Genomic DNA, 27,582 nt, shown 5'->3' with positions numbered 1-27,582 from the left:
TATGGGCAGTAGAAATGTAATAGAAATTGATTTCTTGATATCTTTTGGACCCTCAGGTCATAAGGGCCTTAAAGGGCTCTACTGAGCTTCTGTTGTCTGTCTTTAAAAATGAATACCTCTTAGGCAAAAAATTAGTGGAATTCCAGTAGTATCTAACCTTTAAAATCTTTAGGAGAAGAATGATTGTGAAACCATGAGTAAATCTTATGGTATGGTTTTCATAAATTCTATTGAGATATAGTTGACATACAACAAGTTGAGTATGTTTGAAGTATACATTTTATAAGTTTTGACGTGTATTAAAAAAACAAAATTTGAATAAATTTGAAGATCTAATTGGTTTTATTAAACGATTCATGAATTGGGCAGCATCTCATCTGGCAGAGATACTCTGAGGAGTTGCACAACATGGAAGGCTTTTATTGTAAGGAGGGCAGGACAAGGAAAGAAAATCATCAGCAAGGAAAAAATGAGAGTTCATTGGAGGAAAGTAAAAGTGCCAGAAATGATGGCTTTTTGTTGGCTGAGCTACAGGTGTTTTCCATTGGCTGGGCTGCAGTCCTTTCCCATTCACTGAGCTTGTTGCTGGGAGGAAGAAAGTCTCCCTTCCCCTAGTTGGGGAAGTAAAGGGGTTGCATTTCCTGTTTGGAAGTTGAAGGTAGTTCTCTTCCTGGTGGGATCAGTAATGTCTTCCTGTTTGGGGTAATTGATGATGAGTGGTGGGGCAGAAGAGCTCCCTCTGCAGTCCTTCCCCACTCCAGTTTTAGTTGAGGTTTCCTTTTATTAATTTTCACAGTATACACCCATAAACTGTCGCCACAGTCAGTATAATGAGCATATCCGTTGCCTCAGAGACAGAACTAAGATAGGAGAGATATATAAATGAAGATGCTAAAATGGGGTTGACAGCCATTGTCCAGCCAGATCTGGCCCACAACATGTTTCTGTAAATGACCTTTTATTGGAATACAGCAGCACCCCTTGATTTATTTCTTGTATGTGGCTGATTTTGAGGTAAATAGAGTTGAGTAGTTGTGATACAAACCATATGACCCACAAGACTAAAGTACTGTCTGGTCCTTTAAGAAAGACATTTTCTAACTTCCCATCAATGTGGTTAAAAGTTGCTTTGCTTTGCTTTTTAAAAATTTATTTTCAAAATGCAGTTTTTTTGATTCTATGGTGACTATAGATCAAGAATTTATAATTTCTTTCTGCATATGACTGTATATATATATATGCATGTTAAATATGGTACTCAAAATGGATTTGTTTTTCAAATCCATTTTCAAATCCATATTCTATTGACATATCTTTCACAAATAAGATTTGATGAAAGGATTTATTATAAGTGGGTTTCATTTTAAATCATATACATTTCTAAAATAATAGATTTTGATGTATGTGTGTTAGGTTCCCTGATTTTTGTTTTTCTTAGCAAAGTGGTTTCAAAGGAGCTGTTAAATTGAATTTACAGAAAATTACTTAAATTACTTACGTCCTTTTAACCAGTTAGATATTTTTGGGTTTAACATTTCAGCTGATTAGAGCTGTTGAACTTGTTTGGATCTAATTTAGGCCATAAAATATTTAAGAAATATACTCTGTAACAGTACAACCAAAGAAAATGCCCCAAATTATTTATGTAGATTTATACTTAATAGAAACTAATTATACATTATAGCATATTTCTAAAAAATATTTACATTTAATGGTTTTCCTTTTTAAATATTTTTAATATTTGCTACTTGTGTAGTCAGGTACATATTTAAGTGTGTTTATTGTTTTATATATAGATCAGTAGTTTTTCTTTGTGATATTAATTCATTTACCTAAAACATAGTAATAGATCAAAATTAAGTTTACACAGATGTGGAAGGAGTATCAAAGATTAAGTCAGGGGCTTCCCTGGTGGCGCAGTGGTTGAGAGTCCGCCTGCCGATGCAGGGGACACGGGTTCGTGCCCCGGTCCGGGAAGATCCCACATGCTGCGGAGCGGCTGGGCCCGTGAGCCATGGCCGCTGAGCCTGCGCGTCCGGAGCCTATGCACTGCAGCGGGAGAGGCCACAACAGTGAGAGGCCTGCGTACCACAAAAAAAAAAAAAAAGATTAACTCAGGTCTGATTTTTGTTAAATGATTGCATTCTTTGTTATGCTGGATTATTTTCATGAGCTCTGCCTCTTTTTAAAGCAGAAATTAAGAAGAAATGTGAACTTGTTAGAGAAGCTTGTTATGCAGGAGACATTGTCATGTTTAGTGGTCAACCTATACCCAGGAAATGAGGGATATTCTCTGATGCTCAGGGGAAAAAATGGATCAGGTAAGAACTTCCAGAGGGCAGCAGCCACGAAAATTCCTCTGCTAGGTCGGATGTGCTGTCTTTTAGAAGTAGTTTCTTAACCTGCTAAATGATCTGTCCTTCAGATCAGTGATGACTTGATAAAAGAAGACTTTGATTCCAAATTGTTCTCTTTATGATGTTTTGTTAGAATATTAGAAGTTACCTCTAGTGTGATTAGCCTTCTGGAATTTGAGAAGTATTCTGACTGAGGTCTTTGAAGTTAAATTATAAAAGACATCATTTTAAAATACTTGTCAAAGTTTCCTTTCGTTCTGTTGCTATTTATTTATTTAAGATAGCATCAGGTGCTTTAAGGTATGTTTTTCTTCTGTGCTTTGAATATACTTTGAGTCTGAAGCTTTCAAAGTTAAGCAGATTCACTGCCTTTTGAAATGTTTTCAACATTTTATTCCTATTAATGTGAATATGAAAATAGAGTTTTAAAATATAAATACTCTTAGATTTCACTAAAGAGGCATTTAAATTTTGACACAGTGATGAAACTATGAGTTCTACAAGGAACTTACCTAGTTAAGAATTTTTTCTTGTGTTGGTTGTTAATTGTATAACACCAAGAGAATTTTGGTCTATAAGTAGTCATTTTTCAGAAGTGATACCAGATTACCCCTCTGACTTCCAGATTAGATTAAGCACTCTTCAAGGAACTTTTTAGTTAACAGATGTTGGAATTTTATCATACTCTGATTACTATACTGCTGGCTGTGATTTGTACTGTGATTGTTGTGCCAGACGTTTTTCCATAGTATGTTAGGTGTTTCCTCCTTTCTGCTCTAAAACTGTATACAGTTTATCAAGTTTTTTAGCAATATATAAGGTGATTTATTTTTAAGACTTAAATAAAGAAGGACTTTAGGAGAGCTTTTGGCTTTATTCTCTTTATTTTTTATCAGAAGTTACTTAAATTATTACCTAGGCTTTTTGGTGAGGCTGATCACTTTCTGAACTTTTATGTTTTAAAATTAAGATTCTGAGACCATTCGACTGCCTTATGAAGAAGGGGAATTACTTGAATACTTGGATGCAGAAGAATTACCTCCTATTTTGGTTGATCTCCTAGAAAAATCTCAGGTACAAAATTTTTCTCTTTAAAGTGTCCTTAGATTTGCTAGATATATGTTGTTTTGTGATGAAGGGTATTTAGTTGTATTCTCACTAGTGCATGGAACATGAAATGAGACATTGTACATAGCTATATGAAAATTGGTTTATTGTGGGATATTTATCCTTTAGGCTCTACTGAAATGTTTAGATTTAGTTGATTGTTCTAAAATTGCTATAACAATTAACTCATCCACTAGAAATCTCCCTATAGCTACAATCAAGAAATTACGAAAGAAACTGCTTACTTTCTTGGCTTTCCAGCCATACTATGGTAGTTTACTGAGGCAAAAGAAGCCATCAGATGGGAACTCCCATTTCCTCCCAGCATGCCTACATCTCTGTCCACATTTTCTGCCTGCCTTCCTGTTAAAATGGATGAAATAAGCTGTTCCTAAGGCATCTTCTCCACTTTATGTTCTGGATCCTTCTCCTGGTCTTGCAACTTTAACCTTCCTCTCTTCTATTATCTATTTTCCTCTCTCTAGTAGATAAAGAATATAAGCATACTGTACCATCTCTCAGCTTCTAAGAAAATCCTTTCCTGTTCTCATCTTAATTAGTCTCTTAGCACAGTTCAGTGTAAATAACTACTTCCTCCTTGAAACACCCTTCTTTTGGCTTCTGAGACATCACCTTCCTGGTTTTTCTCTTCCCTCTAGTCTTTCAGTCTTTTTTGCTGTCATCTCTGTTCCCCCATAAATATGTTCAGGGTTCGGTCCTAGGGATTCTGTTCTTTAGTAACACCCTCTCCCTGGATGATCTCAAACAGCTTAATGAGTTTAAAAAAATGACAGTTAATCCCTTGCTTATCTCTATCACAATGACTATCCCACCAAGCTCCAAATATACATATTTACTGGGATATAGATTAGGTTCTTCAGACTTACCATGACAAAACAGAGCTTTTTATTTTTACCTCCCAAACCAGTTCTATTACGAGTCTTTCCAATCTGACAGATAACTATACTCTCACCTTTCACATTCAGTCCACCAGCAAATGTCAGCTGTACCTTCAAAATATATGGTCATGACCTTCTATAGTTACCTTCCTGAACTTCCTGTTTTCATTCTAGAACCCTAGAAATCAGTTTTCCACAGGCAACCAAATTAAGCTTACAAAACAAAAACAGAAAACAACAACACCACAGTTCCCTGTCTGAAGTTCTCCAGTGTCCCCTCAGTGTACAAAACCCCTGCCTTTCTGTTTGTCTTCACCTCCTGGTTCTCATCCCCACTCACTACACTCCAGCCGTCCGGAACTTCTTTCCATATTAAAACACACCGAGCTTATACCTGTCTTATTCATCTGCTCTTCTGTCTGCTCTTCTCATCTGTCCCAGATGTCTGGCCCTTTATTGTGATTCAGGTCTCAGCTGAAAATTACTCCCTCAGAGAGTTCTGTCTGAGCACACAGTCTAAATTAAGCCCCTCCCTATTTTATTTCCTCTATAGCTTTCACTGTCTCAAGTTACCTTGTTTATTTGTTTACATGTTTATTGCCTGTCTTACCACACTGAGCAAGTATCTCACCACTTTATCTATGAAGCTTCTTGATAGAAATGACACACAGTTCACATTGTAGTGGCTCAGTAAATGTTGGTTAAAAAGCATGAGCATAATAATGACTGACAACATGGAGGTCACAGTACCCACTAAAAGTTCTGAATGGTGAAAACACACAATACCATAAGCGATTGTGGCAAGTGATAATTAGCAAGACTTGAGTGACAGATTCTTACCTTTGGACTTAGAAAAAGGATTAAAAAACAGTATCTTTAACAGAGATTATTATTTGAATTAATGTTAGCTTTCTTCCTCTTATTAGTAAAGCCTATCTTCTGGAAATTTTAGCAGAGCAAATATAGCAGTTGTATCTATAAGCTGAAACTCTGGCATGGTTATTGACAATTTATAATAATGACAGGGTTAGCAGAGTACAACAGTGAGCCAGTGAGTGTCAAGAAGAAAAGCAGGGACTTCTGTCCTGGCGGTCCAGTGGTTGAGACTCCATACTCCCAGTGCAGGGGACGCGGGTTCGATCTCTGGTCAGGGAACTAAGATCCTGCAAGCCTCATGGCACGGCCAAAAAAAAAAAAAAGAACAGCGATACCAGTGATCTGTAACATTAACAGTATACAAATGCCAGATGTCTTTCTGTTACTAGCAAACAGTTAAACAGTGTTAAACTGCTTCTTGAGTCATGATGAACATAAACAGTTGCTTTTAAATGGTTTATATGGTGGTAAATCCACCAAGGAATTCCATTTAAGAGTGTGTGAGTGGTCAGAAACATTACATAAGAATGTAAAGAACCTGAAACATTCAATATAAACCCACTTATTTAGGCTTCTGAAAAATGACATCTACTTATATATTTTCACTCAAAACAGGTTAATATTTTTCACTGTGGATGTGTCATAGCAGAAATACGTGACTACAGGCAGTCCAGTAACATGAAATCTCCTGCTTACCAAAGTAGGCACATTCTCTTACGTCCAACAATGCAGGTAAGGGATGTTTAATTAAGAAGTATTATTCCAGATTTTATTTGGAGTTTTACTTATTAAATGTCTTCATATGTTTGTATGCCTATACATTAATCTGTTTTTTTAACTTTTATTTCTTCTAGACTTTAATCTGTGATGTACATTCAATAACAAGTGATAACCATAAATGGACCCAGGTTAGTTCTGTTTTTTAATCCCAAACAGTAATATATAGGATGAAACAATATTTACTAAGTTAGCAAAAGATATTTTCTGCTCATAATTCTATTTATGAGTAAAGTTTGGGATTGATTTATGAGCTTTAGAAGTTAAGGGTCTCTACAAAGATGCAGTAATCCTTCAAGGAACTAAAACAGTTCAGTCCCAGTTGCTTTTAGGGCATAGTATAATAGGGTGAGGCTGACCTCACCCAATTGAAACATAGTTTTGTATCCCCTCTCAAACAGAATGTTTTGTTGTGGATACAAATAGATGCTGATTTTGTGTCATCTAGGATTCTAAAGCAGACCTAGCTTGTCTTGTCTTTTTGCCATCCATACTGGTTGTAGCCCTAGGGGACGTCTCTTACCCGGAGACGTCTCTTATCCAGAGAATAGCCAGTTAGTCCTCCAGTGCTGGCTCAGTATATGTGAGGTGCCCACTCACAAGAGTGTTCACTTATTTCTCTGTTACTATAAAGAGGTATAGTTAAAGTAAAGAAAATATCAATAATGAGAATTATTCTAGCTGTGAAATATGATTATAAATTAAGATTCAGTTCATCAGTAACTATCAAGTGTTGTGTTGTAGTTTGGGCTGTAATCTTTTTGTTTATAAGAAGGTTAAAAGCTATTAAAAGAATATTCAAAAACAAACTCACTGGTCATCATTGGAGGTTCTTAGGGCATTGATTTCTTACTCTGAAGATTGGTAAATAATGGGAGAGGCCAAAGCCTTTATTCTGCCTTTTCAAGGAAAATTCTTTAGAAAAATTTCAGCTAACAAGTGTAAAAGAAATAATAGACTTTTTAAAATGTCATCAACTTGGAAGTCTTAATGAATCTAGATGGCTGTATTTCTTAGATGTGAAAAACCTATAGTCTGACTAAACTGTCTGGTGTAAAAGTGGGATAGTCAATCCTTGTGTTCCTCCTTCCGTGGCGGACGAGAAAGTATACAGTAGTACTGTTGAAGAGCTCTTGTTTAAAAAATAGAACCTTAATTTAAATCAAGCCTCTACATCTAACCAACAGTTTAAAAGTAATTTATGGAGTAAGAGAAACCATTAAATGGCATGGATGAGGAAGCAACCAGCCAGACCCAGTTAAATGATACGCTGAGGAAGCAGTTGCTCAAATCCCAACAAATCAGTTGCATGAGAAAAGAAAAAAAGATGGGGGAAGAGGTGATCGTTGCAGAATTTTTTTTTTTTAAATGTTTGAGAGATAAAAACCGAATACAATGTGTAGGCCTTGTTTGAGTTCAAATTCAAACAAACCAACTAAGAATACACTTTTGAGATAATGGGAATTTATCTAGACTGGATATTAGAGGTCCTTAGCAGTTAGCAGTGCGTCCTGAAGGATTTTTCAGATGAAATAATACAACATCAAAAATGTATTTAAAATTACTCCAGGAAAACAAAGAAAAACGAAAAAAAAGAGGGGCGGTTGTTAAATAAAATAGGGTGTTGGTACGTGGGTGTCATTATATTTCTGTTTTGTGTATTTTTGAAATTTTCCATAATAAGTTGAATAGACCTAGTGAAAGAAGCAATGTTTCTTTTGGTTTTTTTTTCTTTTTTCTTTTTTGCGGTACGCGGCCCTCTCACTGTTGTGGCCTCTCCCGTTGTGGAGCACAGGCTCTGGATGCACAGGCTCACGGGCCCAGCCGCTCCGCGGCATGTGGGATCTTCCCAGACCGGGTCACGAACCCGTGTCCCCTGCATCAGCAGGCGGACTCTCAACCACTGCACCACCAGGGAATCCCGCAATGTTTCTTTTTTGAAAAAATTTTTATTCAGCAGTAATTAATTGATTCATTTGACTTTTAAAAAATTGAGTTAACAGCCATTAAAATATTTCAGAGTTTAAGCAAAAAAAAAAGAAAAATAGGATTCAGTAAAGTAAGTTAAATGATACTGATAAAAAGCCTGTATAAACTTTGGAATTGGTGTATATAGTTTATACAGTATTAGCGGAGTCATTTTTATTCTTGTAATGAAGTTAAGCTGAGTATAGAATGGGACTGTTATCTCAATTATTGAAAGTTCTGTCATCTATCTTGGTCCTGTAAGCTTTGTGGGGACAGAGGATTTTATCTGTTTTCTTCATGATTTATCCACCACCCCCCCCCGCCCCCGGTCTAGAACAGTGTCTTACACATTGTAGGTGCTTAGTAAATATTTGTTGGGCTAATGGATAGGCAGTCTTATAATTTGACCACTTTGTACCAATTACTGAATTTCCATTAGTAGTTTCATTATGCTGTCAAGCTTCTAAAGTTTACACATTTAGTTTGGAACTTGAAATACTGTATTTTACTGTACTCCTTAGCAGAAATATTCCAAGGAATATCTCTAGATTAAGTGATATGTATGATTTGAAAATCTTAAATCTGGTATTGATGTATGCTCTTACATATTTCAGGAAGACAAACTTCTGCTTGAGAGCCAACTGATTCTAGCTACAGCTGAACCACTGTGTCTTGATCCTTCTATAGCTGTAACCTGCACTGCAAACAGGCTGCTCTATAACAAGCAAAAGATGAACACGCGCCCAATGAAACGGTAATTACCTTTGTGGAAGGATAAACCAAAAGAGAACTAGAGCGGTAGCTCTAAATTTTGCCATTTATAGTATCTTTTCCCTTTAAAGAATAAATGTGCTCTGATTTTTTTTTTTAATATTTATTTGTTTGTTTATTTACTTGGTTGTGCTGGGTCTTAGTTGCGGCTCGCCGGCTGCTTAGTTGCAACACGTGGGCTCCTTAGTTGTGGCATGCGAACTCTTGGCTGCAGGATGCATGTGGGATCTAGTTTCCTGACCAGGGATCATACCCAGGCCCCCTGCATTGGGAGTGTGGAGTCTTAATCACTGTGCCACCAGGGAAGTCCCTGACTTTTTAAAATTGGATTTTTAATTGTCTTTTAATACTTTTATTGTGTAAGAATTAGGATTTTTTTAATATGTACTCTGCTTTATATTGAAGTGATGCATTTCCTGCATTCTTTTGAAGAACAAACTACCTATAAATTCAGAGTTTGTTCACCAAAAAGATAGAAATTCTGAGAAGAGACAGGTATGAGCAGAAAGAATAATTTATCACTTTCTAATACCAGTTAATTTTTGTTAATACTACCTTTAAAGATACAATTTATGATCACAGTTTGAGAAGTCAGTTTCTAACTAAATGCCTTTTTATAGCATGTTAATTTGTCTTAGAATGTTTTAGCTATCTCTTCTAGTTAATAAAGTAAAAGAATGCATATTAATTCAGACTGCAGTAAAGAATGCATATTAATTCAGACTGCAGTAAAGAATGCATATTAATTCAGACTGCAGTTAAGAATGCATATTAATTTGGTCTGCAGTTATAGTAGGCTCATCATTAAGTTATCTTTGCATAATTGTTTGAGTTGCCCACTTTGGATCTTCTTCAAGTTTGAAGGGGCTGAAATAACCTACCCATTTTCTAAATTCCCTGCTTTACTACGGAAATAATATATTCTGGGGAAAAGGTGCAGCTTTGGAAATAGTGAAATAAGTCCATATAGTATCCATTAGCAGTCCTATAAAGTCTCCTAGTATCTCTGTCCACATCTCTCCACGCCCACTGCCAGTGCCTTAAGCCAGGCCACCATCATCTTCATCTTGACTTCTGCAATAAAATCCTTCCTAACTGGTCTTCCTACTTCACCTTCGCTTGCTTCTGGTCTGTTCGCCATATAAGCAAACCACAGTAATGTTTTGAAAACCTCAAAGCCGACCATGCCACCACTTGCTTAAATTCCTCTAAAACCATCCCATTGTACTTCACATTCAGTCTAAACTCATTATCATTCATCTGCAAGGCCCCTGCCTTGCTCTTTGACCTCATCTCCCATTGTGTGGACTCTAATGCTCTAGTCCTCCCTTCATTTTTCTGTTTTAAAAATAAGCCAACTTTGTTCCTGCCTCAGCACCTTTTAAAATTCTCTCTCTCTGCTTCAACTGTTCCTTCCCTGATCTTTCCACAGCTTGTTCCTTCTTGTCATGTCTCAGCTCACGCATCATTTCTTCAGAGTCCTTCCCTTCCCTAATGTTGCCCTCTCTATCACGTATTCACCACAGTACCCTGGTTTTTCTCCTACTGCTTATTGTTATCTGGAATGATCTGACCTCTTTACTTGTATATGTGTGTCTTCACTTCTGGACTGTCAGCTACGTGGTAGCAGGAATTTTGTTAGTCTTGTCCATTTTTATTTCACCAGTGCCTAGAACATTCCTTGGCAAGTGACAGTGTTCTACAGATATTTGTGATTTAATTACACATTTAACACCTACTAATTTAAACCATGTTTATTCTGAGTTTCTTGTATTAGCTTTGTGTAGTTCTAATCTCTTAATATTTCAGGTGTTTCAAGAGATATTCCAGGTCCTCTCTGAATCGGCAGCAGGATCTGTCTCATTGTCCACCTCCTCCTCAGCTAAAATTACTTGATTTCTTACAAAAAAGAAAGGAAAGAAAAGCAGGTCAGCATTATGACCTCAAAATTTCTAAAGCAGGAAACGTAAGTATATATTTTTAAATGAAGCTTATTATTATACCAAATGCCTTGCCTTATTTTCAGTGTTCAGTGTATTTATTTATACTCTTTTTAATTTTTTAGTGTGTGGATATGTGGAAACGGAGTCCCTGTAATTTGGCCATACCTTCTGAAGTGGATGTAAGTCAGTGCATGAATTGCACGTCCTTTCATGTAAGGTTCCTAAGTTTGACTAATAGTAGTTTAAACTTTGGGAAAACAAAGACTCTTACTACTTCTTTTTTTATTTTATTGAATGAAAGATTCTTTAAATTCTGTAGTGCTTTACAGTTTTCAGAAGTTTCACATATGTGATTTTATATAATCCCATAATAACCCTTTTTTTCCCCATTACCCCTATATTGCCCCTCCCCCCTTCCTTTTCCCCACTGGTAACCACTAGTTCATTCTCTGTGTTTGTGCTAAGACTCTTCTTAAGTCAGCTGCTCATTTTCAGAAGCTATTCTGTTTTCACATTAACTTGTCTAAAAATGTAACTCCTTAATATAGGTCTGTGTTTAGAGCAGGAATAATAACCAAAGTATTTCAAAATGTGTAAAAAGATGGTACATATTACATAATATGCATAAAATGACTGATTTTTTCATAATATTTCATCATAATTTCCTGATAATGCTTTTCTCACTGGCTAAATTTAAAAATTAATAATATTGGAGCAGTAGCCAAGATTAGGAACCTTGGGTGGTATTCTTTGCTGGCCCATGAAACACATGAACTATAAATGAGCAAAGACAGGAAAGAGATCTTTTGATGGGAGGTTCCATATTTCTTTTGTTTCCCCATTTCTCCTATTTTTATTATTCACTCAATTCTTTAGAATTGTTCAGTTATTTTAGCAGATGTTTGCTGTGTGCATCCTTCCCAGGCTAGCACATGTATAATTCTTATTACCTTTGATTTTTTAAAAATTGTCAGAAGCATCAGAAGTACACTGTATATACAGCTCAAGAGAGTAAGCCACATTATCTTTCAGTAACTTATGCGCCCCTCAAGGAACATGGCCTGAGAAGAGATATTTAGTGTAAATACCAAAGTGTGGGATTTAGCTTCGGAGGGCAGTCTGGATATCCAAAGCAGGGCTTCCGAAACCTTAACGTACGTAAGAATCACATGGGTTGCTTGTTAAAATGCAGGTTCCAGTTCAACAAGTCTGGGCTAGGACCTGAGATCCTGCAATAATGAAAAGCTCCTAGGTTGGTGGCACTGGAGTCCACAGACCACGCCTTGAGTAGCAAAGCCCTAATAAAAAGTGTCTCAGCCTAACTCGATCAGTTGAAGCATCTAGGATACCAGTTAAACATACACACTTAAACCCTCATTTCAGACCTGCTTACTGAATCAGGTCTCCGGGGAGGGATATGGGAATCTGAATTTTTACCAAATGCCCAAGTGAATCTGTTACTCTTAGAATCATGGTTACCAGGAAGATGAGAACTTTTGGTTCACACAGACTGGCAGGAGATACATGGAATATATGGTTCAAGTCTGACTAGAAAATGGGAAAGATTTACAAAAATGTTTACCAATTCTAATGTAACTTCCCTAGTCTCTTCCTAGTTTTGTCCACATTGTTACATGACAATTCCTGTTCCATTCGAGACCCAGCCAAAGGAAATGATCCAGATCCTGGTCCTAATCACCTCACTGACATCCCAGTTTTCTTAAAAGTCAAATGTAATATCACCTTACGGAGCATAAAGAAGAGGCACTGTCCAAAATAGCAGCTGTGTTTATTACATTTATTTAATGGCAAAAGAGATTCTAATTTCGTTTTATTTATAAAACCAGTTGGTCTATTTGAATATATATCAGGAGAATTTTAAACTACTTAAGCATAAGTAGTTGGTGTTATTAGTGATTCAAGAATTTTTGTGCTAAAAAGTATAGTAACTGAAAGTGGGGTCTGACTGCTCACCACTTAAAAGACAGTAAAGAGGCCAGTTTGGTGGAAAGGAAAGTTTGCTTTATTTTAGATGCCAGCAGCTGTGGGGGAGAGCAGACGCCTGTCCAAAGGCCAACTACCGCTCCTGACAATCAGGGAGCAAGAGCTTCTATACACGGAGGGAGGGGGCTACATGCAGAAACAGTACAGTCAGCTCTGACAAGTCGTCTTGAAATTGGTCACCAATGGTCTGACCAGCATCTCGATTGTTTTAGGGACAGTTAATCTTCACTTCTAGGGTCAGTTTGTTCCCATTTCTTTGAGGCTAGTTCTCGGAATCGTGGCAGCTTATGGCATGGCTACAGCCTGGTCATCATGTAGTTGACTCCTTCCACCTGGTGGGGTTACAGTATCTACAAGACAGCTCACAGGATAGGGCTCAGAGTATTATCTATAGCCCTTGAGGAGGAACTAAAGGGCCTTGACTTTGCTCCATTACTAAACTATTATTATTTGGTCTTCTTAACTGTTTTCCTTTGTTTCTGCATTTTCTCACTTCTCTGATTAAACTTATTCTTTGGCTAAAGTTTTTCCACAGACAAAAGCAGGGGGACAGGGCGGGGGTTGGGTTGGGGAAGGGTCCTGCCCCGTTTCAGTGTATTGTATTAAGTTACTTAGGTTTTTCTCTTTGGTCATAATACTGATTTCATTATATCTGATGTCTCTTGATTTGATTGCTTAGGTGGAAAAATATGCCAAAGTGGAAAAATCTATCAAATCTGATGACTCACAACCAACAGTCTGGCCAGCCCATGTAAGTAACCATTGCAGTCTCCGTTTCTAATGATGCTGTTTCTAATCTGGGATCTGAATTTATTAGACATATAAAGTACAGTAGCCTTTATTTTGGTATCTTCTTTTGTTTGTTTTTTTAAGAACTTTCTGGGAGTTCAGTGAATTAAAAAAAGGAACAACAATTGAGTTTTGTTTTTGATAAAATACGGTTTCCATTCTAAGGACAATTTTAATGCATAACTGCATTTTTACTTTTGTTTTGGTCCCCTGTTGGTAGTTCTGATTTGTTTTCTGTTTCAAATTAATAATTAATAAGTTATTCTAAGGATATCTTTAAAGAGAAATGTTTTGTGTATGTTTCTCTAATTGCAGTGACTTCTTAAAGGCATTTAATTATGTGGCATAATTAATAGGCATAATTAATTATGAATCTAGGAGTGAAATGAGAGTTTGTTTTTTTTTTTAATTTCTTTTTGGCTGTGTCGGGTCTTAGTTGGTGACACGCGGGATCTTTGTTGTGGCGTGAAGGATCTTTCGTTGCAGCACACGGGCTTCTCTCTAGTTGCGGCATGCGGGTTTTCTCGCTCTAGTTATGGTGCGTGGGTTCTGTAGTTAGAGCACGTGGGCTCTGTAGTTTGCAGCATGCAGGCTCAGTAGTTGTGGCATGCAGGCTTAGTTGCCCCGTGACATGTAGGAGCTTAGTTCCCCAACCAGGGATCAAACCCGCATTCCCTGCATTGGAAGGCAGATTCTTTACCACAGGACCACCAGGGAAGTCCCGTGAGAGATACTTGGTATGTGCAATAGCAAAAAGACTAATGACAAATGGAAACAGGTTTGCTTTTGAAAGTTTTATCCTTTTAGTATTTAATATTTGCATTCATATGTTCAGTATATGAAATTCTGACATTTCACTAGGGCTTTGTTAACTAAATATCCCATTGAAACTCTTGTTCCCAGAGTACCATGTTGAAAAAAGAATCCTGAACTTCTTTCCCTTAGGCTTTTTTCTCTTAAATAGGTCTAAGGACCATGTTCCATGTGTCCTTTTATTGCAAGATGTAAGTTACTGTGTCATTTACTCCTGATTTGTGTTAATTCTGACCATGTATTTACTGGAGAAGGTATTTATTTGGGATGCTCGGTCTTTTTCAGGATGTAAAAGATGACTATATATTTGAATGTGAAGCTGGTAATCCATATCAGAAAACAAAGCTGACCATTTTGCAGTCACTTGGTGATCCACTTTACTATGGTAAAATACAGCCATGTAAAGAAGATGAAGAGAGTGACAGTCAGATGTCTCCATCCCAGTGAGTTCTGTTAAATACAGGCAGTTGACAAAATAAGCCATCAGAATGTATTTAGCAACTACTGATGAACTATTAATGAATAAAAGTTTCCCTGTTTTGTTAGTTAAATACTCCAGTTAGCTTTGGCAGCAGACCTAAGTAAACTTAAATTGTAGTTACCTTGCTGTCCAAGAGTTCTTTAAAATAATAATTTCTTTAAAAAACAAAACCAAAAAAACCTGTGCTGTAAATTCTTCTTATATTTGCTTTGAAAGATATGCCCGTCATATCCCTCTTGGTATATTTATGTGTTGCCACTTATGACTTTTACCTCTCTGTGAGCATCAAGTGCTTCCGGGCAATAATTTGTTTAAATGGGAAGCAAGTTTACTGTAAATTAAATGTAAAAGCTGTAAAAAATGCTTGATATTTCAGCACTGCCTGTAAGGACACAGACTCAGTGCTTAATGTAGTTACTGGCTCTAGAAGTACATATATAGTTGTCCCTTGGAATCCACAGGGGATTGGTTCCAGGATCCCCTTGGATACCAAAATCTGCAGATGCTCAAGTCTCATATCAAAATGGTGTAGTATTTGCAACCTCTGTACATCCCTCCCATGTACTTTATCTGGGTTGCTTACAATACCTAATACAGTGTAAATGCTATGTAAATAAGTAATAAATACAATTTAAATGTTACGTAAATAGTTGCCAGCCCGTGGCAAATTCAAGTTTTGCTTTTTGGGACTTTTCTGGAATATTTTCCCCCCAAGTATTTTCATTCCATGGTGGTTGAATCTGGGGATGCAGAATCTGCAAATATAGAGAGCCAACTGAAGTTGATATTCCTAAACTTACGGGCTACATGTATTTACTACAAGGTACCAGTATTTAGTTTTGTTTTCCTTGTTAGTTTTATTATTAGTTCTGCTTTTTAATCAAGTCGATGCTGTTTTGAAAAGAAGGAAAAATAAAGAGAACCTCAGCAGAAAAAAGTAGGGGCCAGCTCTATGTTAAATCCTTACAAAATACTAATTGAAACTATGGCAGAAAAATGGATTTTAAAGAGTAACCTCACCAATACCTAAGTAAAAGTCAATGGGAGGAAACAGCAGTCAGGGAATCAATCCTCAACTTATTTTTTCACATTAGCAGTTTTTATTTTTGTATGCTAAGTAGAAAAATCAGATATTTCGATTAGCTGTATTTTGTAGTCTTCCCTTTAAAGATACACGTTGGTCATTTTAAATAGTTACTAACTTTTCTCAAACACAAGGGCATATGTTCTCTCATTAAAAAAAAAAAATTGTTCAAAAGGCCAACTGATTAGATTTGTTTGACAAGAAGAGAATTGAATTTTTTGCCTTTTACATTGGGACGTTGCTGCAGAAATGCTGCATGGTTTATTACCTTCTAGTCCTTCTCCCATATTCATAAATTACTTGATTTAATAGCTATGAAGTCAAAGTCTGAGCTGCATTAACCAAGTTTTTTCTTTTTTTTTTACATTTTATATTTCAGCTTCTCCACAGATGATCATTCCAATTGGTAATTAAAAAATAAACAAACTCACTATTTTAATACGTTAAGAAATCATATAAATGTCAAACTCTTTTAAGACTTGATAAAGACTTTTTATTTAAATTGGCGATAAACCATCTTCCTTGTCTAAAATATATTCTAAGGGCCTGCTATATAGACATTAATAATGTCTTCCAAAATCAAAGGTTAAAGTGAGAGGAAGGCCCAAGGCCTTGTACATGGTAGTTCAGTGAATATTGCTGTAGGACAGACACTTGTGAGGGTGTATAGCACTTGGTAACTTTCAGCGCAGATTTTGTTTTGAAACATAGGTTTTCTGCCAAAGTAAATCTTTAAATTAAGTCAGCCAACTTATTCACAGAATTATTTTGTAATGCATGCAGAACTTGGTCATTGCTTCCTATTTTTTAATGTATTTTAAAATTTGTGTTTTCATGATATCTTGGTAGATTTTAATTCAGTTTATAAAATTACTGTCACTAAAATATGGAAGTCTTCAAAAGTAATCTCAGGGCTCCTTAAAACAAGTCTATCTAATACTTTTCTTTTTTAAAAAACAATTTAGGTTCATTATTGGATCAAAGACTGATGCTGAGAGGTAAAAATATTTGCATCTTTATTTGTGATCTGGATGGATTCTTGTAGGGTAGAGACTACTCCATTCGAAGTCAAAGCTTTGATTTTAATTATGCCTAGGTATTACTAGGATTTTTAAATAGAATTAGGAAAATAACAACTAAAAGGATAATGTTTAAAATGTAGCTTTATCTTAAATAAGAGAACTCAGATATATCTACAGTAGCTAAGGAAAATGATTTCTAGGTAACAATTTAATCAGACTATAAGTGAGACTCAATGGGTAGTTCTTTTGGCTACTTATTGGTGAAATAATCCCTGTAATTTCTGTATTAGAGACAAGATACAGCAAGTATCTTTAGATTGTTAATTAGCAAAATGTTTTCAGCATTAGCTTGTCATTGAAAATATTAGAAGAATGTGCTTTTATCAAAGAATGTGCTTTTATCAAAGATAAGTTGTCTAATTTTAATTTTTGTGTTATTTTTGATAGAACTTGTTTCATTAACAGTTACTATTCATTTCCTATGTAGTAAATTTATGTTTAAAATAGTTAGCTAATCATTACCTGTTTTCCCCCTAATATTTCAGAGTAGTCAGTCAGTACCAGGAACTGGTCCAGAACGAAGCCAAGTGTCCAGTGAAGATGTCGCATAGCTCCAGTGGCTCAGCGAGCTTGAGTCAGCCTTCTCCAGGGAAGGAAACAGAAGTGTGTTTGCTTAGCTTTTTTTGTGCTGTTACTTTTTTCTGCCTAATTGTTCTCAAGGAATCTGAGAAATGTAAAGGACTGTTTTATGAGGGATAGGGGTATTGTTTAGTTTTGTTTTTACTTTTGATTTTCTTTTTATTACTTAACTTTTTATGATGGAAACTTTCAAATGTACACAGAGGTAGAGCAAAAAGTGTAATGAACATCTGTGTATACTGATCACCCACCTGGCGTCAACAGTTACTATTTTTCTGGAGACGATTTAAGGGTGAAGCTTTGCTGTCATCTTACTCTGCTCTTCTCCCTCAAACTTTCTCCCTACCTTATTACTCAGAAATCTTTCCTTCATCCTGTGTATACTGTAAGTTATCTCATGGATCTCCTTATGTGGAATTACATTTTTTTGAAACACCTCTAATACCCAATCTATAAACATTAAATGTACATTGCAGTTTTTTAAACCGTGTTTTCATCCAGGAGTTATAATAGTGTTACTAATTTGTGAATTTCTGATTTGACCTTAATTTTAATGAGTATGCTTAATGTCACTGTCTTAGCAGCCCGAGACCCTGTCAGTTCAGTCTTCAGTATTGGGGAAGGGAGTAAAACATCGACCTCCACCCATCAAACTTCCCTCAAGCTCAGGAAATAGTTCCTCAGGTATTACATTCCTTAGTTTTTTGTAATCTAGAGTAAGAAACAACAGATGATCGTAATCCATTTACTCATATTTTGATTTACTCAGAATTTTAAATTGTAAATCTAGGAAACAACATGTATATTTTTCTTCTAGGTAACTATTTTACACCACAGCAGGTCAGCAGCTTTCTTAAATCTCCAACTCCTCCTCCTGCTTCTAAGCCACCAAGTCTTTCTCGGAAGTCATCCATGGATCTCAATCAAGTTAGCATGCTTTCTCCAGCTGCCCTGTCACCTGCCAGTTCATCACAAAGTGAGTCATAACTTAAATTCTTCATTAACTCTTCGTAAGCTTTTGCATTAGTGTTTCTTAAGATGGCTCTTTTTGACCAGTGAAATAGTGAAATCTGAATGTACTGTCTACCCAAAATGTAATTTTTTGAGAAGCTTCATGCCAATCTCTTGTTGACTGTATGTATTACATGTTTATTGTAATTGTATTTGTTTTTCTGTATTTATGTATGCACCTCGTGTATACCTTTCTTATAGACTTGCAACCTACACATCTCCTGAAAAAAATAATGTGGTAGTTAAACGTGGCAATGAGTCCAAATTATTTTTTACTCCAGTGTACCCTTGGGCATTTTACATTTTATGTAAACTATGCAGCTGATATGGAAAAAAAGTCATAAGAGTTGTTGCTGCAGTCTTATCTTTGTAAATGTAAGAAGCCAACTAGTTCCAAGGTGGTGATACAGTAAACTGAAAGCCGATTTTTCAATAACACTCTTACACTCTTACAAATTGTTATCAGTTAGTAAAATGTGGGATGATCATAAAGCATCTGAAGATATTAAAATGTAATTTTTACTACTGAATACTTTTTTTTTTTAACATCAAGAGTTGTTCAAGAATTCTAGCGTTAGTTTGGGAGAATTTCTTCAAATTAGTAAATATCTGAGATATTTAGGTACCAACTTGCAAAAAGCATTCCAGTTTTTTAGATTTTTTAATAAATAACTAATGTGTGCTGAAAGTTTTAGTACACTGCACAGTGACAGGGTGGTCTTTGCATTAGATGTAAACATCTTCATCTTGATAGCTCAAAAGGTGTAATTTTTCTGCCTTCTTGTTTTGCACAAAGAAAAATTTATAAATTTCCTGAAAGTCTTATTCACACTTCTTATGTTGTGGGTATGGATTATGTTAATCTACTGCACACAGTTGTTACTTTAAGTAAGGGTTGAGTGACAGCTTCTGGACATTCACATTTCTTTCCTTTCTTTCTGCAGGACATGAAAGCTAAAAAAGAAAACACCTCAAGAGCTTTTGGTTTTATTTTTCTGGTTTTTGTTTTTTGTTTTTGTTTTTTTTAAAAAAAGTTGATAAACTGTGCATACTTCATTCACAACAGATTTTCTATACATTCTACATTTAAACAGAAGTACACAGTTACTGTTAAAGATGCAGTATTATCTCTCAAATATTTGCTTCATTACTGTGTTTTGTAAAATTTGTGAGGATAAACTTGATGTGTTAGGAATTAAATATGTATATCTAGGTGCCAAATATGATTGTTAATCATATGTAATTTATTAAATATGTTCAGAGTTTATCTCAGACTGTTAACAGAAAATAAGCAATATTTCTAAGTGAAGTCCTAAATTAGTGAAATCGTAAATAACAAAAATTAATTTGAAGTCCTTTTAAACTTTATAGACCAAAGGTAGCATGTAGGAAACTAACATTTAAATGGGTATTGTGGTAGAATACAAATGTATATTTTTACTGTTACTGTAATAGCATCTCTGATGGGATTTGTAGGTGATATACTGCATCCTTAATTGTAATTGAGTGTAGCAACACTCATGTATCATGTGTAGAAATTAACACTTGCAGTTAACTGCTTTAAAAAAAAAACTGGAACAAATTGTCAGTGCTAAATAAGATTCCATTAACCTTATTTTAAAAAGGACTGGCCATTTATAACAAACTAGCAATTTTTATTTTTCTCAATGAGCAGGATCTGGAACTCCTAAGCCATCTACTCCTACACCAACCCCTTCATCGACCCCACACCCTCCTGATGCTCAGAGCTCAACTCCTATTACCCCTTCAGCTACCCCTACTCCCCAAGATTCAGGCTTCACCCCTCAGCCCACTTTGTTAACTCAGTTTGCTCAGCAGCAAAGGTCTCTGAGCCAGGCAATGCCTGTAACGACCATTCCTCTTTCCACCATGGTAACATCTATAACTACAGGAACCACGGCCACCCAAGTCATGGCAAACTCTGCTGGACTTAACTTCATCAATGTAGTGGGCTCTGTTTGGTAAGTTTGCATTGATGCCCTGATTTTTTTTTTAAGATACTGTAAGCAATCTAAAGAAATTCTTACTTGTGAAATTAAGAACAAATTGCATATTATTGAAATTGAAAGAAAATAGTTTCTATGTGGATAGAAGCTATCTCAACAAGTATGTTTTAATTTTAGGTGATCAATCTATTACATGCACTCATGATACTACTACACATTGACAGTGGCTTAGATTTTCCTGTTTATCCTCTGTTTTACCATCTTTTAATCCATTGATTAGGACATTACTCTTCCAAATTATATTTTAAATATATAGTACTTGATAAATATTCACTAAATATACAGTACTTGATAAATATATAGTACTTAATTGATAAATATACAGTACTTAATTTTTGCCAACCTTGCTGTCACTTTCTAGCAAAAAAATGAAACTAAGCCTCCAAATTGACATTTGAGACAGAAATATCTGTGTTTGTTTAGTGGTTTGTTTTTTAATCCAAGGAATTATGTGGCTGATTTTCCCTTCTATAGTGCTAGATTAATGCTCTGTCTTATTCTCCTGCAGTGGAGCTCAAGCTTTGATGAGTGGTTCAAACCCTATGCTGGGCTGCAACACTGGTGCCATAACTCCTGCAGGAATAAACTTGAGTGGCCTTCTACCCTCAGGAGGTCTGCTACCAAATGCATTGCCCAGTGCAATGCAGGCAGCTTCTCAAGCAGGTCAGAATATTAGAAATAATAACCTCTAATAAAATTACAGTCCATGCTTATGTAAAAATGCCATTTTAATTATATTGTTTAACATCCTTATTTTATGAAGTATTATGTCGGAAGTATTTCCTTGCAAAAGCTCTAAGAGTTCTGGTATTTGAATTAAAAACCCATCTAGCTATGAACTTCTCTGTGAGGAAACTTGGTAAGCCTGTAAGTCTCTGCAAATTTTATCTTTACCTTCCAAAGATTATTGTAAAAGTAACTTTTATAATTGTCAGTGTAGTCCTGTCCCAGGTAAAAGAAATGTATTTTGAAAACCATATATACGAGCAAGAAAAGCAACACAGCGTGGCATTTAAAAGCCTCAGTTCTGGAGCCAGACTGCCTGGTGTGAATCCTGCTTGTGCAGCTTACTCTGTGTGATCAAGACAGAGTTACCTCTGCGCCTCACTTTCTTCATAAATGCGGGTAGTAATAACACTTTACCTCAGAGTTGTGAGGACTGAATGAATAAATACAGACGAGATGCTTAAACTATGCCTGAGATGTGATAAACATTCAAAAATACTTGCTGTCGTCGTCATTAGTAGTGGTTTTCTTGCAGTAGTAGTGATAATTATAATTACATACACTGAAAAAGAGTTTTAACAACTTGTGCTTTTTTTTTTTAATTTACTAATTATTTGGTTGCAGCAGGCGGGCCCCTTAGTTCTGGCATGCAAACTCTTAGTTGAAGCATGCATGTGGGATCTAGTTCCCGGACCAGGGATTGAACCCAGGCGCGGAATCTTAACCACTGCGCCACCTGGGAAGTCCTGACTTGTGCCATTTTTTAATGCTCTTTGAGAGAATGTATTATATCTCAGAACAGTTCGATTTCTTACTACTGAGAAAAAAATTAACAGGAAAAGTAAACTCAGCATAGTAAGAAGAACTTACCTGAAACTTTCTATGAGTTAAGAGAAAGAAAACCCAAAGAATATAATTTAAACATGTTAATATATTGCTGTGATTTTCTACTTCTAGCTCATATTCTTATTTTAATATGTATAAATATGCTCTAGTGACAGAAGCCCTGGAAATGGAATCAGTGTTGAATTTAGGATTTTATATTTACATATAATTCTACCAGTTACTTGTGGCTCCAAATGCTAACTGTGGGGTCTGAAAGCGTTCACTTAATTTTTCCACCTTAGCCTGAGTTTCATCTGTTCTAAAATGGGAGTGAAAATTTCTAAATTCATTTGGTACTTATGAGAAATAAATGAAGTGATATGAAAGTGCCTTTAGAAAGCTATAAAGCATTATACAGATGTCATCCACCTTTAAAGGGAGTTATGTCTTTTTTTTTTTTTTTTTCATGAGAATCCTGGAGGGAATATCAGTATTGTCACATTTTTATCTGATTATGCATTTTCCATTTCTTATACAAGACTTTCATACTGTCATCTGTGCATTATTTGCTCTGTATCTTTTTTAGTACAATTATCTGCTTAGAGGACTATATACATTTTTAACTAGTGTTCGAATTGGTATACTTAGTGAGGAAAATATATACAATACATACTTTGAGACTGGGATCAGCAAACTATAACCCACATTTAAGCAAGAATAGTTTTACATTTTTTAAAGTTTGTTTTTTTAAAAAAAAGAGAAAGAGTATATGAGAGTCTCTGTATGGCCCATAAAGCCTACTGGAAGAGTTTGCCAACCCCTGTTTTACGATGTGCTCCATGTTGTGTCACAGATTTTGGGGAATAAGTTCAGAATTAACAGAGCATCGTTTCCTGACTTTCAGCTTGATCCTTACACACAAAATTCAGCAGCGTTCTTTAGCATTATTAATATTAGCATTTGTACTTTCAAAAATGGCACAGGGCACACTGCTTCTCAGAGATAGGGTTATCATCATATGCTGTTTAGCACTGAGGAATATAAATAGATGCCAGTCCCTGAAATGTATTCGCACAACAGTGATAGTTTTATTATATTTATGGTGTTTGCATACTGCTAGATTACTTTTCCAACCAACAGTCAAAATAGTTACAAAGAAGTCTCAGTTTCTGAAATACAGATTATAGTGTACATCTGGTGCTCACATCTTTGGTATTGATGAAAATAGGGGGGTTTTTGCTTACAAGAAATTTTTAAAGTATAGAAAATAAGCACATCTGTGCAGGAAGTACTTAAAGTATTATATTTTTATATACTAAAGTATAAAATACTTTCAAGTATAATAAAGTTTTAATTCCCTGTTTTAACCATGAGTTTTATTTAATAGGTGTTCCATTTGGTTTAAAAAATACTTCAAGTCTCAGGCCCTTAAACCTACTCCAGGTAAACCTGAAACACTGCTTTTTATTAAAGTTTTTATAGTTTTTGTTTGTTTGTTTGCTTTTAACCATGTAAGTTTGTACATACCAGCATTTGAAGTTTTGAGGTTGTCCAGAATCTTCTAAGGGTGTGGTTACCTTTGCATGTTCAAGTAGATAAGGGGAAAGAATTGGTATCCTATGTACTGCACTTTCATCGGCTCTGGCACCACTGCCAAATCAAGAACTAGTTCCAGAGGGGAGAGTTGACAACTGCCAAGGAAAATAACTTGCCTACAATAGTAGCAGCAGGTATACTTAGAAATAATTTCTCAACAGACTTTTTATGTATGCATGTAGGTATTGCTGTTTGCTTATAGTTGATTTTCTGTGTGAATAGAAATTTTTTAAATTAGGTATGTGTCTTCTTTTCCTGAGGAGAATGTGACTTCGTGGCACAGTGCCAGGCACCTAGTAGTCAGTCAATAAATGTTTGTTAGATTACAGTTTGTGTCTAGTAGTGAGGCTTTTCTTAACACATTTTATCAATGTTAACATATAAAGAGAGATTGTAGGTAAAGAATTTAGTACATGTTGTGAACTTATAATATTCTGAGTGTTATGCTAGGTCCTTTAAGGATGGAGTTCAGTATTAAGCTAGTAGGTTGGAAAATGGATGGGATTATCTACAGAGAATTTTTAGAAAAGGTAGACATAAATATAAAGACTTGGAGACAAAGAATGGCAGAGCTATGGATTATTGGGAAATAACAAACAGATCAACCCAACCTGATATTCAGAAGTAATAAATCAGGAAATACATTTAGAACTAAATCTTAAAACTTATTTCCTGTCACAATATGCAAACAGTGTCAGTATTTACAGACTAATTGCAGAATGATCTAATTGTGTTATGGACACATTGGTTTATTTAGCCGACTTTCCTGCATTTTGCTGTAGGAATTTCTACAAGGATCAGTCTCAGTGTTGAGGAGTGGGATTCCTTAATAGCACTGATAATAAGGATTAAGGGCAAAGCCACCTTATAAATTATATTTTGCAACATTTATTACTGTCTACCTAATTGAGGAAGGAACATTTGACCTGTGCTTTGTCCAGGTTTACCTAACAGTGAGCTATGCTGTGTATAGAGCTTTTGACCTGAGACACCTTTTTTGACTATAAAGACCTAAGAGTTCTGTATTTGATATTTGCTTGGACTTTCCCACAAAACTTCAAAGTGCTTTTAACTTAAACTCCTGTAGAATAAAATGGATAAACCATTTGTTTCCTGATGCATTTGGAATGCATAGTTTTAGTTTGTAGTGTGGAGTTTTCTGGATGATGCTTTTTTAAAAGTTTTTTTTTTAATTAATTTATTCAGAATGACAGAGCAAGTAATGTCTCCAAACTAAATATGGACATCTAATGCATTTTCTTTTCAGCTTTGGAATTCCTAGCTATGTTATATAAAAATCCATGCATTTCTGGTTTAGGGCAAAGCTAGACCAAATTTAGGGAGACAAGTTTTCTTAATATATATCTGATTATCACTAGCTTCTTGTTTATACTTCCAAATGCATTTAATGCTGTTTTGTGTTGATGTATAAAAGGAGTTAAATAAAAGCAGTATGTATATTTGGATAGCTAACTATTAACTTGAAGCAGAAAGACTTACATTGGAGATTACTAACATATTTGAGAGCCAAAGTAACAGCACTTAAAAATTGTGTTTAAAGCGATTGTTCCTTTTTTTAAAGGGCAGGAATCTTGTTTTGTTTCCATTTTTGTTCACCTATTTCCTCAGTCCCTGGAAGAATGCCTGACACATAGTGAATGCTCCAGAAATGTTTGTAGAATAAAGAAATTTAATCTGAAATCGGCTAATTAATTCTTGCTTACTTAATAGCTTCCAGGTGGCTCGCTCATTTTTAACACACTGCAGCAGCAGCAGCAGCTTTCTCAGTTTACACCACAGCAACCTCAGCAGCCCACAACTTCTGTTCCTCAACAGCCAGGGGAGCAGGTATGTCCTTTCTACCTTCTATATGCTTTGTATCATAGAATTATAACTTTTGGTATATGCCAAGCATATTTCAAGTGTTTTTATTTAGATTGTTTGAACCAACTTTTCATGTGCGGTTTTTCTTCATTAACAGTAGCAGCTATCAGTTATTGGGTGCCTATTTCTAATTCTCACAACCGCCATACTTGAATAGATGTGTCACTTCCATCTTGCATAGTCTGAAATAGATTCAGGTGACTAACTTGCTCACAACCATACATCGAGTGGCAGAGCAGGGATTCAAGTCCAAGTCTTTCTGCCTCTATAGGCCATGTATTTTCTACCCCATCATCATCCTTCTTTTGATAGTATTTTGTCTCTATTAGAATACAGATGTTCTTTTTATCTTGAAGCATAAAACAGAGCGAAGATAGACAAAAACAAATACTTTGTATATTGCCAAACAAAATGAAATTGAACAAGAACTACAGTAAATTAAAGTAATAGAAGGAACTTCAGATTTTTCTGAACCTTTGCTGCACTTCGGAATCATCTGGGAAACTAAAAATTACTGATTGCTGAGTCCCACCCTCATCGTTTCTCTTAGTTCATAATTAAATATATGTAGTGTTCACTATCAGTCCTTCCACCAAAGATTCCCCAGTCAAATCTTGATTGGATAATGCTCATCCTCTATTAGATTTCTCAGGAAAGGCACATTTAAAACTATTTTTCTTTATTAACACATAAAGGATTACTTGGCTGGATATAAAATTCTTGATTTGCACTTTCTTTACAAAATTGTAAAATACTGTAACATAAAATTTACCGTCTTAACCATTTCTAAATATGCAGTTGAGTAGCATTAAGTATATTCATATTGTTGTGCAGCCAGTCTCCAGAACTTCTTCATCTTGCAAAAGTGAAACTCTATACCCATTAAACAACTCCTTATTTCCCCCCTCTTCTAGCCAACTTTCTGTTTCTGTGAGTTTGACCACTCCAGGCACCTCATATAAGTGAAATTATACAGTATTTGTCTATTTGTGACTGACCTGTTTAATTTAGCATAATACCCAAAAGGTTCATCCATGTTGTAGCATGTGTCAGAAATTCCTTTTTAAGGCTGAATAGTATTTCATTGTATTTATATATCACGTTTTGTTTATCCATTTATCCATCAATGGACATTTGGATTGCTTCCATCTTTTGATGGAAGTCTGAGTTATCTTTTTTTTTTTTTTTTTAATGAATTGTGCTTTAGGTATTAAGTCTGAGAACTCCTCACCAGCCCTAGGCCCCAAAGTTTTTTTTTCATAGTTTCCATTTAATTCTATGATCCATTTTCAGTTGATTTTTATAAAAGGTATGAGACTGGTCCAGGTTCATTTTATGGGGGGATATGGATGTCCATTTGCTCCAGCACCATTTGTTAGAAAAGCCATCCTCCTCAACTGAATTACTTTTGCACCTTTGTCAAAGATCAGTTGGCTGTGTTTGTGTGGCTCTATTTCTGTATTCTCTACTCTGTTTCACCCATCTATGTATTAATATCTGTCACTCTGTTAGTACCATACTGTTGTGATCGCTGTAGACTATATATATACACACACACATATATATATACACACATACACATACATATAGTAAGTCTTAAAATCAGACACAGTGATTCTTCCCATGTTATCCTTTTTCAAAATTCTTTAGCTGTTCTAGATCCTTTGCCTTTCCTTATGAATTTTAGAATCATCTTATCTATATCTACAGAAGACTTTGCTGGGATTTTTAAAGGAATTGAGTTAAACCTAAAGGTCATTTTGGGAAAGGCTTAGCATGTTTACTATGAGTTTTCTAGTCCATGAACACAGTGTGTCTCTAGGCTAAAATCAGCTAGTTTTCAGCATACAAAACCTATATGTTTCATAGATTTACACCTAAGTTTCTTTCCTTCTTTCTTTCTCTTTCTTTCCCTTCCTTCCTCCCTTCCTTCCTTCCTTTCTCCCTCCCTCCCTCCCTTCCTTCCTTTTTTTTCCCATTCTT

At 35.5% G+C, this 27,582-nt stretch overlaps 1 protein-coding gene across 1 annotated transcript in view; it reads left to right on the top strand.

Annotated features, from left to right (window-relative positions):
- The window catches only part of SUPT20H (SPT20 homolog, SAGA complex component), a 37,071-nt gene that overhangs the window by 5,159 nt on the left and 4,330 nt on the right, over window positions 1-27,582 (top strand). The window contains exons 5-22 of the mRNA XM_065895845.1: window positions 2,192-2,321; window positions 3,328-3,431; window positions 5,855-5,971; window positions 6,094-6,147; window positions 8,599-8,738; window positions 10,565-10,721; window positions 10,821-10,877; window positions 13,382-13,453; window positions 14,590-14,747; window positions 16,249-16,275; window positions 16,835-16,867; window positions 17,437-17,554; window positions 18,112-18,214; window positions 18,348-18,506; window positions 20,454-20,523; window positions 21,077-21,231; window positions 23,507-23,562; window positions 25,447-25,563. Of these exons, the coding sequence (XP_065751917.1) occupies window positions 2,192-2,321; window positions 3,328-3,431; window positions 5,855-5,971; window positions 6,094-6,147; window positions 8,599-8,738; window positions 10,565-10,721; window positions 10,821-10,877; window positions 13,382-13,453; window positions 14,590-14,747; window positions 16,249-16,275; window positions 16,835-16,867; window positions 17,437-17,554; window positions 18,112-18,214; window positions 18,348-18,506; window positions 20,454-20,523; window positions 21,077-21,231; window positions 23,507-23,562; window positions 25,447-25,563 (1,827 nt within the window). The remainder of the gene's footprint in view (window positions 1-2,191; window positions 2,322-3,327; window positions 3,432-5,854; window positions 5,972-6,093; window positions 6,148-8,598; window positions 8,739-10,564; window positions 10,722-10,820; window positions 10,878-13,381; window positions 13,454-14,589; window positions 14,748-16,248; window positions 16,276-16,834; window positions 16,868-17,436; window positions 17,555-18,111; window positions 18,215-18,347; window positions 18,507-20,453; window positions 20,524-21,076; window positions 21,232-23,506; window positions 23,563-25,446; window positions 25,564-27,582) is intronic.

Source organism: Phocoena phocoena, chromosome 18 (assembly GCF_963924675.1).
Source record: "Phocoena phocoena chromosome 18, mPhoPho1.1, whole genome shotgun sequence".
In the NCBI taxonomy this organism is placed as follows: domain Eukaryota; kingdom Metazoa; phylum Chordata; class Mammalia; order Artiodactyla; family Phocoenidae; genus Phocoena; species Phocoena phocoena.
The sequence above is the reverse complement of the archived record's forward strand: the minus strand, read 5'-3'. Positions and strand labels throughout refer to the sequence as shown.